This window comes from Salvelinus namaycush, chromosome 23 (genome assembly GCF_016432855.1).
Source record: "Salvelinus namaycush isolate Seneca chromosome 23, SaNama_1.0, whole genome shotgun sequence".
Lineage (NCBI taxonomy): Eukaryota > Metazoa > Chordata > Actinopteri > Salmoniformes > Salmonidae > Salvelinus > Salvelinus namaycush.
The window spans coordinates 14484676-14498732 of record NC_052329.1 but is presented as its reverse complement, the minus strand read 5'-3'; the positions used below and the strand labels follow the sequence as shown (position 1 = coordinate 14498732).

At 45.6% G+C, this 14057-nt stretch overlaps 1 protein-coding gene across 1 annotated transcript; it reads left to right on the top strand.

Moving 5' to 3' along the window:
• The first annotated feature begins 730 nt into the window (after positions 1 to 730).
• LOC120018809 (ephrin type-A receptor 4-like) lies at positions 731 to 5787 on the top strand. The gene is made up of 3 exons (XM_038962023.1): positions 731 to 890; positions 2299 to 2366; positions 4915 to 5787. Exons 1-3 carry the CDS (start codon positions 794 to 796, stop codon positions 5629 to 5631), a joined length of 882 nt encoding a protein of 293 aa, XP_038817951.1. The 5' UTR covers positions 731 to 793; the 3' UTR covers positions 5632 to 5787.
• The last annotated feature ends 8270 nt before the right edge of the window (positions 5788 to 14057 follow it).

The following is a 14057-nucleotide window of genomic DNA, read 5'->3' as shown; positions in this document are numbered from 1 at the left end:
CACGGGATTCATGGCCATCATTCATCACATAATTGATATGATCAATTTCCCAAAGTGGAATTTCGTGTTATGTAATTGGGTCATGCTCTTACTTGTTCCATAATCCAATATATACAGACTATCTGTGATTGTATCCGCTAGGTGGCGACCTTGGTCTAAAGTGTTTAATCTTGGACAGCGCAGGACATCACTGGAGACAACTTTCATATGGGGATCACAACGCGGTCCAATGACGAGTAGGCGGTTTAACTCACGTTATCAGAAAAATGACAAATATCTGCCTACACATGACAACGACTAGTCCGAAGAAATAATTAAGATTTTTTAGGATTATTTGAGCGAAGCACTTTTGAGACACGTGCTATAGCATAGACTTAATAAGGAATACCAATGTTGAAACGTTATTGGGAATTTCATCTTCATTATTAATAACAATGTAACGACATTATATTGGAAGTTTATTGGTTGTCTTTAACAAGAACAGGAGTGGTGTCCGCATGAAAGAAATGCACTAACTATTACAGTAACAACCGGCCCTTTACACAGTCCCATTTGGCCTAGTGTCCACTCATGGCTGAGGGGTAGGGGGACAGTTAATGATTATTTGGACCGTTTTCCCGTCCACTGCGTTTCCTATTTGGAATGACTGCCGCGTCAGAGCGCTCAGACCCGCCTCCTGGCTGTTTTCGGAGCATCGCTCTATCCCTGCTTCAAACGCATATTCCACAGGGAGAGAGAGAGAGCAAGACCTGCGAGGAGCGGAACGAACGACGAGAAAAAAGGCGAACGACAAATGGCACTCATGGCTGGGATTTTGTTTACGGCGACCTCTGTGCTGTTTGGGATTTCTACGTTTGTTTCTTCGGCACGGATTTACCCCCCAAATGAAGGTAAGACTTGGAATAACAGCGGAGCCCCGTCTTGGACTTCTTCTCCGTTAGTTTATACTCCGTCCACTTCGTGTGTGAGGCGGACCACGAGCCCGTTGTCCCGTAGCTATTCTGGACTCGTGCAAGAACCTGCAGCACTCAAATAAGGGGGCAACACTATTAATTTGCTCAACAACATGTGCCATTATTCTCTGACATTGGATTTCCATTTGCGTCAAACCCATCGAACGTTTTGTGTCGTAGGCTACTTGGTCCTCTTGCTACCTAAATTGTTGAAAGCGCTTGGCAGAAAGCCGGAGCGTATGAAGTCTATATGGGGCTCTAGCAGGGTCCGAGTGGAGTGCTGGGAAGTCTTACTTCACAGTTTCTGTTAATTAAGCAACAGTCACCTTCTTCAACAAAATTAGTTTTTTTTCTTGAGCCATATAGACTACAAAGACTTGATTTTATTTAGCAATCATTATTGCTTTGGAGGGCATGTCTGTATCTGGTTTTGTGCAGGACGGTGGTGCAACCCCCCCTTCCAAAATGAGCCATGTTATTTTAGTTCATAACCATGTATTGCAGTCGCAGTTCTGTACAATAATCCCCATTCAATTATCAAGTGGCTCTTGTGCATTTTCTATGTCAAATGCATTAACTTCAAAACAGTACTCAAATAATTACCTAAGCCAAGTAATATCAGATAAATGTTAACATCTTAAATTAAATCCACTCTTTAAAATTAAATTAAATGCACATTTAAGCGCTTATGTAGATTTCCGTCACTGCGCACTGAGAAGATTGCAGTTAGAAATATAAGAGGCTATTTAAATCTCATCACGGATTATTTTTGATTTCTCACTGAAGCAAATTCATTTAGAAGTCCGTGCTCCTCTAATTGACTTCGATTGATCATCATCGAACGTCAGGAGTTAAAACAGACAAACGGAGTCTCGAATATCTAGGCCTATTTATTAACATCCAGCGTTTCACTCACTGGGTTACAATGACAATACCCATGGTTCTTTATACAAATATCAAATCCCCGTAAAAAATATAATATATACTATATATGAATATTACAGGGGTCCCTTTATGTTTTTAATCACAAATCCCCCTGAAAAAAAATATCAAAATTACGCATTTGAGTAATCCAAACATTACATATTTTATGGAGTTATATGCGTGGACATGGGCCTATAGATAGGTCGTTACACATCGATCATTAGCCTATTTCAGACTCGTTTTTCGTTGAGCAGATTGCGCATAATTGTTTTCCTCGATCAAACTGCATAACTATCCAACTATGGTAATTTAACAGCACCGTGGCTTTTCCAAACGGTATATTAGCACTGTAGACAAGATTACACATCATCAGTGTTATGAACAGCCTATAACTGCTCACTTCTCTTTCTATGTTTTTCAGTGACGTTACTGGACTCCAGATCCGTAGCGGGGGAGTTGGGCTGGGTCGCCAACCCAACAGAAGGAGGGGTAAGTGCCCTTCGTTAGGACGCGAGTCCCCCGTTGATTCAAAATGGAGAGATGATGTCCTCTATAGCCTACCGGCCCCCTCCCTCCTCTCTCTCTACTTGCAGTAATGGTCAGATTCGAGTCCGATACTGTAGCAGGCGTCGGGTTTCCTGAATAGACGGCGGATTGAATCGGTCTTTGTGGAGAAACTGTATATCCTTTTCCCCCATTGAGGCGCGGGGGAGAGGAACTTGGCAGCACAGAAAGGGCCCTCTGGAATGGATGAATGAAGGGAAAGGGCAGCGGGTTTCAGTCCTCGCTGTATGATTGGATTGGGCCATAAAGCGATAGGGAATGTGATCGGACTAAATGCGTGATCCCGTGGTCTAATTGGGATATATATAGTTGCGCTGATCATGTACAGAGTGCGACTGTTTCGGGAATGGCCGTGAAGGGGCCCGGGGTGCGCGCGGCTGGGTCCTGTCTGGCACACTCCCCTGTGAGTTGTTCCCTGAGCCGAAGCAGCAGCAGCACTGGCGTCTGATTAATTGCATGGGACCATCTTATAGTTTTAGTCGTGTTTATAGACTAAACCAACAAGGTGTCCCAAAGTAGAGCAACATATGCTATCCAAGAGCAATGACGTTCTTCTGTCTTTTCAGACATCTTCTGGCATATCCATTATATTTTAATGATACTGTTTATCGTATGCTATAGACCCATAAAAGAAACGTTGATCTTTTGTCGCAGCCCCGCCTCTCCAACTCTTGTTTTATTCACCATGGGGTTGAGTTGTTGTTCAATGAACTTGGTTCGTGTGTGCTGCTGTTAGTTGCTCTCTGTTCCTCCTTCAGCCGTTTCCTCTGTGGCGGAGTGATTGACAGGGTGCTGACAGCGCAGACAGGCCTGCATTCACCCTCTCATTACAACCAATTGCCCACATTCTCTCTCTCCTCCGCTATCGGGGAAAGGTGCGGCCTTATCTGCCACACCGGTTGATTTCCACGATAAAGGGCCAAACAGAGAGAAGAGAGCAGTGGAATAGAGCAGCGGGGGTTACGGAGCCTCAGCCATGTTATATAGTTATCTCCCCTACTCAAAGGTATAGGGCTTTGAACGAGATTATTTATGATAACACGTTGAATCAAATTCAGCGCAGGATGTATTCTTCCCCGTAGTAATAGCCCTGTTTGGACTCCTTTCTCTGAATACTATATAGTCCTAACCAGATACAAGCAGAAGGCTGGTTTGTCTGCTCTTGTTTTTAAATGCAATAAATTCGAAAACCCTTTTTTAACCTCATTATGAAAAATGTAAAGGCCCAGCGAAGTGAAAAACGTGATTTACCTGTTTTTATATATATTTCCACACCATACGGTCAGATAATAATGTGAAATTATGATTATGCCCTTTTAGTGCAAGAACTGTTTGAAAAGACTGCCTGAAATTACAGCCTGTTTTGGTGGGATAGAGTTTTGGCCTGTCTGTTGACATCACCAGGTGGTAAATTAGTTAATAGACCAATAAGAAAGAGATTTCCAAACCTCTCTGCCAATAAAAAGCTAGTTCTCAGTTTTCCCCTCCCCACTCAGACCACTCCCAGACAGTCCTAGCAAAATTATTTGCTCTTTGCTGAGAAGCTATTTTGTTTCTTTTTTGACCATTATAATTGAAAACAATCACAGTAAGGTCCTAATTGTTACCCAGAAATGATTTGATATTGAGATAAAAACTGCTGCATTGGACCTTTATGAGCATGCCATAATGCCCCCAATGCCTTTCAAAACGCCATATACTGTACCCTAGGCTCTTTATCATAAGTAAAACAAACATTGCTCCTATAATAATAAGCCAGCCAGTCATCAATAGCGTAATCCATACACCCGATCCACATGTGTGCTGTCAAAACCTCTCCCTCTCCAAAATCATTTCTATACCTACAGAAAGAACACAGGCACACTTTTTCTATTGGGTTTCTGTTCAAATCACTTGGGTTTCTATTCTAATCACTATAAGCCATTATTACAGACTTAGGGCCTATCCATTAGCTCATACATAAGATTGTTTCAATACCCCCTTTCCTTTCTCTTCGCTCTCTCTCTGTATTTCTCTCCATTTTGTGACCTTTAAATTTATCATGGAGTTATGGGGATTTACATTGAGACATTCAATTTGACATTATAGTAATAATGAATGGTGCATGTTCCCCAAGGATTTGGTTGGTTTCCTTTTATGTGGAGATAAAACTTACTAGTCGGGATTGAATACAGTACAGTAGGCCTATTTGTACTTATTTATGCCTGTACCAGTAGTAGTTTCATTATAAAAGGCCGTACTGTGTATATTAGGCCTTGTCATGCATTTATTATTCTTGAATTGACAAGCTTGTCCATTAAATAATTGGCCTACTGGGACACAGATATTGAGTCACCATTTTGCTATGGTCTTTCTCAATGTATGTTTGCAAGTCAATGTTTTTATGTGGCCTACCATTTTCCAGAATTTTCTAATGTTGATATAATGTTTGTCCGATTTTTTCCTAACATTGTCTCTGTGTTTGTGTCTACAGTGGGAGGAGGTGAGCATCATGGATGAGAAGAACATTCCCATCAGGACGTACCAGGTGTGTAACGTCATGGAACCCAACCAGAACAACTGGCTTAGAACGGACTGGATCCTCCGAGGTGGCGCCCAGCGTGTCTACATCGAGATCAAGTTCACCCTGCGCGACTGTAACAGCCTCCCTGGTGTCATGGGAACCTGCAAGGAGACCTTCAACCTCTACTACTACGAGTCCAACAACGACAAGGAGCGCTACATCCGAGAGAACCAGTTTGGCAAGATCGACACGGTGGCGGCCGACGAGAGCTTCACCCAGGTGGACATCGGAGACCGCATCATGAAGCTGAACACGGAGGTCAGGGACGTGGGCGCCTTGACCCGGAAGGGTTTCTACCTGGCCTTCCAGGACGTGGGAGCCTGCATCGCCCTGGTGTCTGTCAGGGTGTTCTATAAGAAGTGTCCCATGGCTGTGAGGAACCTGGCCCAGTTCCCTGACACCATCACCGGGGCCGACACGTCCTCACTGGTGGAAGTCCGAGGATCCTGCGTGCATAATTCTGAGGAGCGTGACGTTCCCAAAATGTACTGCGGGGCGGACGGAGAGTGGCTGGTGCCCATCGGGAACTGCCTGTGTAACCCGGGATTCGAGGAGAGGAACGCTAAATGTCAGGGTAAGTTAAGGAGAGAAATCTTCTGTCTGCCTCAGATATATATATTCCTCTAGTCACGGGCGGCAGCTGTTCTGTGTGGTTATTTATACTTGTCTCTATCTTTCTCTCTTCCTTCACCTTCCATCTCTATCTCCATACAGAAGCCTGCTTCTTTATCATATCTCCCTCCTCTCTCTCTGTAGGTCTCTTTGTCTCACTCCCTCCATGTATCCCGCTCTCTTTGTCTCTCACTCTCTCCCTCTTCCCCCCTCTCCTCTATTCACCAACCTCTCTCTCTGTTGCTTGTTGTCTCTCTCTCCTCCACCCCTCCCTGCGTCTATCCTACATGGTATCAGGCTGGTTAAAGAAGCAGTGATGATTGTAAATTCCGTAATTATCCAGGCAATTGGGATGTTTTAGTTCGGCCAAGGGAACAGGCCTGCTATTGGGATGTGTTAGTTCGGCCAGGAGAACAGGCCTGCTATTGGGATGTGTTAGTTCGGCCAGGGGAACAGGCCTGCTATTGGGATGTGTTAGTTCGGCCAGGAGAACAGGCCTGCTATTGGGATGTGTTAGTTCGGCCAGGGGAACAGGCCTGCTATTGGGATGTGTTAGTTCGGCCAGGGGAACAGGCCTGCTATTGGGATGTGTTAGTTCGGCCAGGGGAACAGACCTGCTATTGGGATGTGTTAGTTCGGCCAGGGGAACAGACCTGCTATTGGGATGTGTTAGTTCGGCCAGGGGAACAGGCCTGCTATTGGGATGTGTTAGTTCGGCCAGGGGAACAGGCCTGCTATTGGGATGTGTTAGTTCGGCCAGGAGAACAGGCCTGCCTGTCTGCTGTGTGTCTCTGGTGGATAAATGGCTCAGAAGAGATCAGTCTAAATAGATACCAGTAGCTGCCAGTCTCTCTCTCTACTCCTAGCCCCAATCTCAGCCAGATGATTCCCAGTCTCTCTCTCTCTCTTCCCCACCCCAACACCAGACCCAATCCCAGCCAGATGATTCCCAGTCTGTCTCTCTCTATCTCCTCCACATCCCAACACCAGCCCAAATCCCAGCCAGATGATTTCCAGTCCCTCTCTCTCTCCTCCCCACCCCCAGCCCCAGCCCCAATCCCAGCCAGATGATTTCCAGTCCCTCTCTCTCTCCTCCCCAACCCAGCTCCAATCCCAACCAGATGTTTCCCATTCTCTCTCTCTCCTCCCCACCCCCAGCCCCAATCCCAGCCAGATGATTCTCGGTAGGGCCAGTGCTCATTCACCTCATTATATGCTGGTGGATGAGAGGTGGAAAGAAACACACACACACACACACACACACACACACACACACACACACACACACACACACACACACACACACACACACACACACACACACACACACACACACACACACACACACACACACACACACACACACACACACACATACACACACACACACACACACACACGGCATTGAGGGTGAGGGGGAAAAATGCTACAAGTGTTTGTTTTACTCTTCCATCTCACTGATCCCTCTTGGTTCTGTTTAATGTTGTTTGAGTGGCTATACTTGGTGGATGTCTTATATTAAACCATCAGCATATGAGTAAAAACAAGGCAATGCAAGAAAACAAAATTGTACTCAAAAGCCAGCGGAGATCATATGTTGAATCTGTCGATACAATTACCAAGGATATTATAGGCCTACTGTGTGTTTCTCTCTTGGTGCGTGGCTACAATGGGGACGGGCCACTCTACCTACCTTCATTTACGGGGGAGCCTTTAAGCTCTATCGCAGAGGACTAATTGCATGACAAACAGACCTGGTGATTTAGGGTACTAGGGCTGGCTCTTTCTGAGGGGGGACGAGGAGGGCGCACTGAGGTACAAATGGTCACAGATGGTGTGTGTGTGGGAAAAAAGGTTGCGGGTGAGGGGGTAGCATTTTGTGGCAAGAATGTTCTTTGGAATGTAGCCCGTCTCCCCTGTCGGTGGCTGTGGCTGTGTGGATAGCTGGGGCCAGTCTCTCACTCCCCTGTCGGTGGCTGTGGCTGTGTGGATAGCTGGGGCCAGTCTCTCACTCCCCTGTCGGTGGCTGTGGCTGTGTGGATAGCTGGGGCCAGTCTCTCACTCCCCTGTCGGTGGCTGTGGCTGTGTGGATAGCTGGGGCCAGTCTCTCACTCCCCTGTCGGTGGCTGTGGCTGTGTGGATAGCTGGGGCCAGTCTCTCACTCCCCTGTCGGTGGCTGTGGCTGTGTGGATAGCTGGGGCCAGTCTCTCACTCCCCTGTCGGTGGCTGTGGCTATGTGGATAGCTGGGGCCAGTCTCTCACTCCCCTGGGTTGTCTTCAAAGAAGGAGAGAGCAGAGATGGAGGGATGAAGGAAAGAGCAGAGATGGAGGGATGAAGGAGAGCAGAGATGGAGGGATGAAGGAGAGCAGAGATAGAGGGATGAAGGAGAGCAGAGATGGAGGGATGAAGGAGAGCAGATGGAGGGATGAAGGAGAGCAGAGATAGAGGGATGAAGGAGAGCAGAGATGGAGGGATGAAGGAGAGCAGATTGAGGGTAGTTAAATACACTTGTTCAATTCAGTTAATCTCTTTGAATGATTATGTATCATTACTGGTGTGAGTCAGCAATATTTAGTTCCCTCTCATACCAATCTCACGGGCAACTATCACATCAGAGTTAGTTCAGACACAGTCTCCATGGCTACCAGAGCGTCAGTCCAGGGTTCACCTCAGTGTTTGATGGGTTAAAAGGTGGAGCTCACTGTCAGCCTTCAAGTGCACTGATGAGCTGGTTAATATTCCACAGCATGACGAGGCAGAATAGTGGGGGGCTCAACTTCAATATAATCATGTGGTCCAAGACACTAAAGAGGGGCTGAGATGGGGGGTTGGGTCTCAAGTCCTCTGTCAGAAAGAAGGTGTGTGTGTGTGTGTGTGTGTGTGTGTGTGTGTGTGTGTGTGCAAAGGTTATGGGGGTACCTTGGCCTCTGGTTCCCAGCAGTGGTGAGTGAATGGGACTCCTCCATCATTGTTGGAGCAGTGAGGTTGGGGGGTGTGTGGGTTAGGGGGGGTCAGGGGATTGTGAACGCTGGCTGAGGGTCAAAGGTCACTAAGTTGTTCATCCATCTTGCTGGTATGTGTGACAAGGTCGTGGGCCAGGATTGATTAAGACGTCAGTATCCTGACAGCTGGGTGCTCGGGGGCCGCCAGGATGTACACAGAGCACAGGGGCCAAGGGGTAAAGAGGCCAGGCAGGGCCCCCGAGGATGACCGGGGGGTTGCTTTTGGGTTCCTTTCTTTTCTCTCTCATTCCCTTATTTCTATGAGCTTGGGTAGCAGGGTAGCGCTCTCTCCCGCTAGTCGTCTGTTGAGGGTGACTCCATTGTTGGGGGGGGGGGGGGGGGGGGGGGGTCATGTGTTTGTATGTGTGAATGTGTGAGTGTGTGTATCGATGTGTGTGTTTATGAGTGAGTTAGTCTGTGTATTGTGTTCATGTGAGTTAATGTGTGTAACTGTGTGTTTGTGTGTACAGGTTTGTATGTGTATTGTGTTCATGTGTGTGCGTTTCTGTGTGTATGTGTTGGAGGCAGGCGACTTGGGAAGTGTGAGAGTCGTGTGGAGCGAGGAGCAGGATGGGTGAGAAAGGGTAGTAGTGGTCAGTGCCGTTTAAGATGGAAGATGCTCATTGGAAAAAAAAATATATGAGCATGTCCTTATTTCTATTACAGCATATTGGATGACTGTCATTCATATTCCATTCACCCAGTTCAATGTAACATTGATACGTTTAGGCTCCTACATGATACTCTAATTTTCCCTGTACCCATCATGAGTTTCTATTGGACAAATTCAGGTATGTTTATCCTCATTTCATTCCGTTTGCTTCCGTTTAAGAAACGTATTTCAACAGAATCGGCGGAATGAATAGAACCCTGATCACACGCAAACTGTTCACTTTCAAAGCCTCGTATAATTGTCGGTGCACAACACAACAGCTGTCTGTGACCAGCTGAAAAAACCTTCCCAACTCATACCTTCATATGATAACTGCTACACACAGCCTACATCGCTGTCACCATATTAGATAACGTAATGTCATAGTCAACATAGCTACTAGAACTAACGCATTAGTAAATCCCCTACAATAATGCAGTACATTGTACAGCCTGTAAGCAGTTAACTTCTTGCGAATATAGGGGGTGCTGTTTCGCATTAGCATAATTTGCACTACAGATTAAACGGCTTCCTACTCAATTCTTGCTCGTACAATATGCATATTATTATTATTATTGGATAGAAAACACTCTCTAGTTTCTATAGCCGTTGGAATTTTGTCTCTGAGTGAAACAGAACTCAATCTACAGCACTTTTCATGATAGGGAGTCAGATTTCAAACATTTTGGCCACTGATCTGGAGTCAGTTTAAAGGTCCGTGTAAATGCTATGAAGAAACAGACACTTCTTACGTCTTCCCCTGGATGTCAGTGCGTGATGACGCTTTGAATGGAGTCGATTGCGCAATCAGGGGCTGTATAAAACAGCAAATACCGGAAGTAGCTTCCCTTTGCTGCCTGCGCCTTGCGCGCGAAGGACATCGGACTCGCCTCCTTCCAAGCGTTAGTTTAGCCAGTAATATTTCTCCGGTCATGTTTTTACCCGTTATAGGTGTTAACAGCATCATAAGGTAGTTAATTTGAACCGTTGTATAGCAATTTATATCCTTTTAGTGCGATTTTGAGGCATTGCTTTGTTGTGCACTTTGAAGCGCTGGGCACGTTTCGGGGTCCCGGTCATACGTTAGTGGGCATTTCGACGGACAAGTGGACATCTTTCGACCAAAAGAAGATTAGACCCAAGAAAGGATTCTTTGCCCAAGATTTTGATGGAAGAACAGCTCACAGTAAGAACAATTTATGATGATAAATCGTGTTTCTGTCGAAAAATGTTAAACGCTTACGCCGCCATTTTGTTTTGTATAGCTTCGCTTGGCGCAACCTGTATTGAAAAGTAAGGATAATTTAAAAAATGTAAATCAGCGATTGCATTAAGAACTAATTTGTCTTTCGATTCCTGTCAACCCTGTATTTTTTAGTCAAGTATATGATTAGCTATTGATTAAACTAGATCACTCAAAGATGGCGACCGACATTTCCAGGCTTGTTTTGCTACTATTTTCATTGTATAACCACGGTTTTTTATGGCTAAATATGCACATTTTCGAACAAACTCTATATGTGTGTTGTAATATGATGTTACAGGAGTGTCATCTGAAGAATTCTGAGAAGGTTAGTGAAAAAATTAATATATTTTGGCGATGATACGATATCGCTCTCTTTGGCTAGAATCAGTGCTCGGGTAACGTTTGCATATGTGGTATGCTAATATAACGATTTATTGTGTTTTCGCCGTAAAACACTTAGAAAATCTGAAATGTTGTCTGAATTCACAAGATCTGTGTCTTTCCATTGCTATGTGCTGTGTATTTTTAAGAAATGTTTTATGATGAGTAAATTGGTAATACAAGTTGCTCTCTGTAGTAATTCTAGTCGCTTTGGTGAGATTTGTGATGGTGGCTGCAATGGCAAACTATGATTTATACCTGAAATATGCAAATTTTTCTAACAAAACCTATCCTATACCATAAATATGTTATCAGACTGTCATCTGATGAGGTTTTTTCTTGGTTAATGGCTATCAATATCTTAGTTTAGCCGAATTGGTGATAGCTACTGGTGGAGAGAAAAAATGGTGGACAAAGAAAAATGGTGTCTTTTGCTAACGTGTTTAGCTAATAGATTTACATATTGTGTCTTCCCTGTAAAACATTTTAAAAATCTGAAATGGTGGCTTTATTCACAAGATCTGTATCTTTCATTAGGTGTCTTGGACTTGTGATTTAATGATATTTAGATGCTACTATTTAATTGTGACGCTATGCTAGCGATGCTAATCAGTGTGGGGGGGGGGTGGGGGGTGATCCCGGATCCGGGGTTGAGGCTCGTTAGAGGTTAAGCAGTTACACCAGCGGGCCACGGTGGCAATAAATTAGTAAAACCAAAAGCTTACCTTGACTTGGAAGAGTTCCAGTGTTGGATAGTTATAGCCAGCTAGCTAACATAGCATCCCCTCTGTTTGAGCCAGGTGTTTGAGTAGGCTAAACTAGCTAGCTGCATTTGCTACCTAAGTAAGAAGAAATTAAGAAGTTAATTTGTGGATTAAGCACCATGAGCCTCCTAAGTTTTGTATTGAAGTCCATATACCCAGAGGAGGATGGAAGCTAGTTGTCCTCCAGCTACACCATGGTGCCTCCCTACAGAGTCCTGTTGAGGCTACTGTAGACCTTAATTGCAAAACAGTGTGCTTTAATCAAATCAAACTTTATTTGTCACATGCGCCGAATACAACAACGGTAGACCTTACCGTGAAATGCTTACTGACAAGCCCTTAACCAACAGTGCAGTTCAAGAAGAGTTTAGAAAATATTGACCAAATAAACTAAAGTAAAAAAATATAAAAAATGACACAATAACACTAACAATAATGAGTCAGTGGCAGGGGTACAGGTTGGAGGTCATTTGTACATGTAAGTGGGGGTGAAGTGACTATGCATAGATAATAAACAACGAGTAGCAGCAGTGTTCCACACAAGTGGAGGAGGGGTGGTGTCAATGTAATAGTCCGGTGGCCATTTGATTAATTGTTCAGCAGTCTTATGGCTTGGGGGTAGAAGCTGTTAAGAAGCCTTTTGGTCTTAGACTTAGCGCTCCGGTACCGCTTGTCGTGCGGTAGCAGAGAAAACAGTCTATGACTTGGGTGACTGGAGTCTCTGACAATTTTATGGGCTTTCCTCTGACACCGCCTATTATATAGGTCCTGGATTGCAGGAAGCTTGGCCCCAGCGATGTACTGGGCTGTACGCACTACCCTCTGTAGCGCCTTATGGTCAGATGCCGAGCAGTTGCCATACCAGGTGGTGGTGCAACCGGTCAGGATGCTCCCAATGGTGCAGCTGTATAACTTTTTGAGGATCTGGGGACCCATGCCAAATTTTTTCATTCTCCTGAGGGGGAAAAGGTTTTGTTGTGCCCTCTTCATGACTGTCTTGGTGTGTTTGGACCATGATAGATCGTTGGTGATGTGGACACCAATGAACTTGAAACTCTCGACCCGCTCCACTACAGCCCCGTTGATGTTAATGGGGGCCTGTTCGGCCCGCCTTTTCCTGTAGTCCACGATCAGCTCCTTTGTCTTGCTCACATTGAGGGAGAGTTTGTTGTCCTGGCACCACACTGCCAGTTCTCTGATCTTCTCCCTATAGGCTGTCTCGTCGGTATCTGTGATCTACCACTGTTGTGTCGTCAGCAAACTTAATGATGGTGTTGGAGTCGTGTTTGGCCACACAGTCATGGGTGAACATGGAGTAAGGGAGGGGACTATGTACACACCCATGAGGGGCCCCAGTGTTGGGGATCAGTGTGGCAGACAAGTTGTTGCCTACCTTTACCACCTGGTGGCGGCCCGTCAGGAAGTCCAGAATCCAGTTGCAGAGGGAGATGTTTAGTCCCAGGGTCCTTAGCTTAGTGATGAGCTTCGTGGGCACTATGGTGTTGAACACTGAGCTGTAGTCAATGAACAGCATTCTCACATAAGTGTTCCTTTTGTCCATGTGGGAAAGGACAGTGTGGAGTGCGATTGATATTGCATCATCTGTGGATCAGTTGGTGCGGTATGCGAATTGGAGTGGGTCTAAGGTACCCGGGAGGATGCTGTTGATGTGAGCCATGACCAGCCTTTCAAAGCACTTTGTGGCTACCGACATGAGTGCCACGGGGCGGTAATCATTTAGGCAGGTCACCTTCGCTTCCTTGGGCATAGGGACTATGGTGGTCTGCTTGAAACATGTAAGTATTACAGACTCAGTCAGGGAGAGGTTGAAAATGTCAGTGAAGACACTTGCCAGTTGGTCCGCGCATGCTTTGAGTACACGTCCTGGTAATCCGTCTGGCCCAGAGGCTTTGTGAATGTTGACCTGTTTAAAGGTCTTGCTCACATCGGCTACTGAGAGCGTTATCACACAGTCATCCAGGACAGCTGATGCTCTCGTGCATGCTTCAGTGTTTCTTGCCTCGAAGCGAGCATAAAAGGCATTTAGCTCGTCTGGTCGTCTCGCGTCACTGGGGAGCTCGCGTCTGGGTTTCTCTTTGTAGTCCGTAATAGTTTTCAAGCCCTGCCACATCCGACGAGCGTCAGAGCCGGTGTAGTAGGATTCAATCTTAATCCTGTATTGACGCTTTGCTTGTTTGATGGATTGTCTGAGGACATAGCGGGATTTCATGTAGGCGTCCGGATTAGTGTCCCGCTCCTTGAAAGCGTCAGCTCTAGCCTTTAGCTCGATGCGGATGTTGCCTGTAATCCATGGCTTCTGGTTGGGATATGTACGTACAGTCACTGTGGGGATGACATCATCGATGCACTTATTGATGAAGCCGATGACTGAGGT

What these genes read in the sequence shown, in the direction of transcription:
- LOC120018809 (XM_038962023.1), top strand. Translation starts at nt 794, where the DNA reads ATGGCACTCATGGCTGGGATTTTGTTTACGGCGACCTCTGTGCTGTTT. An exon ending in GATTTACCCCCCAAATGAAG is followed by an intron (nt 891 to 2,298) that starts GTAAGACTTGGA and finishes TATGTTTTTCAG; the next exon opens with TGACGTTACTGGACTCCAGA. An exon ending in CCAACCCAACAGAAGGAGGG is followed by an intron (nt 2,367 to 4,914) that starts GTAAGTGCCCTT and finishes TTGTGTCTACAG; the next exon opens with TGGGAGGAGGTGAGCATCAT.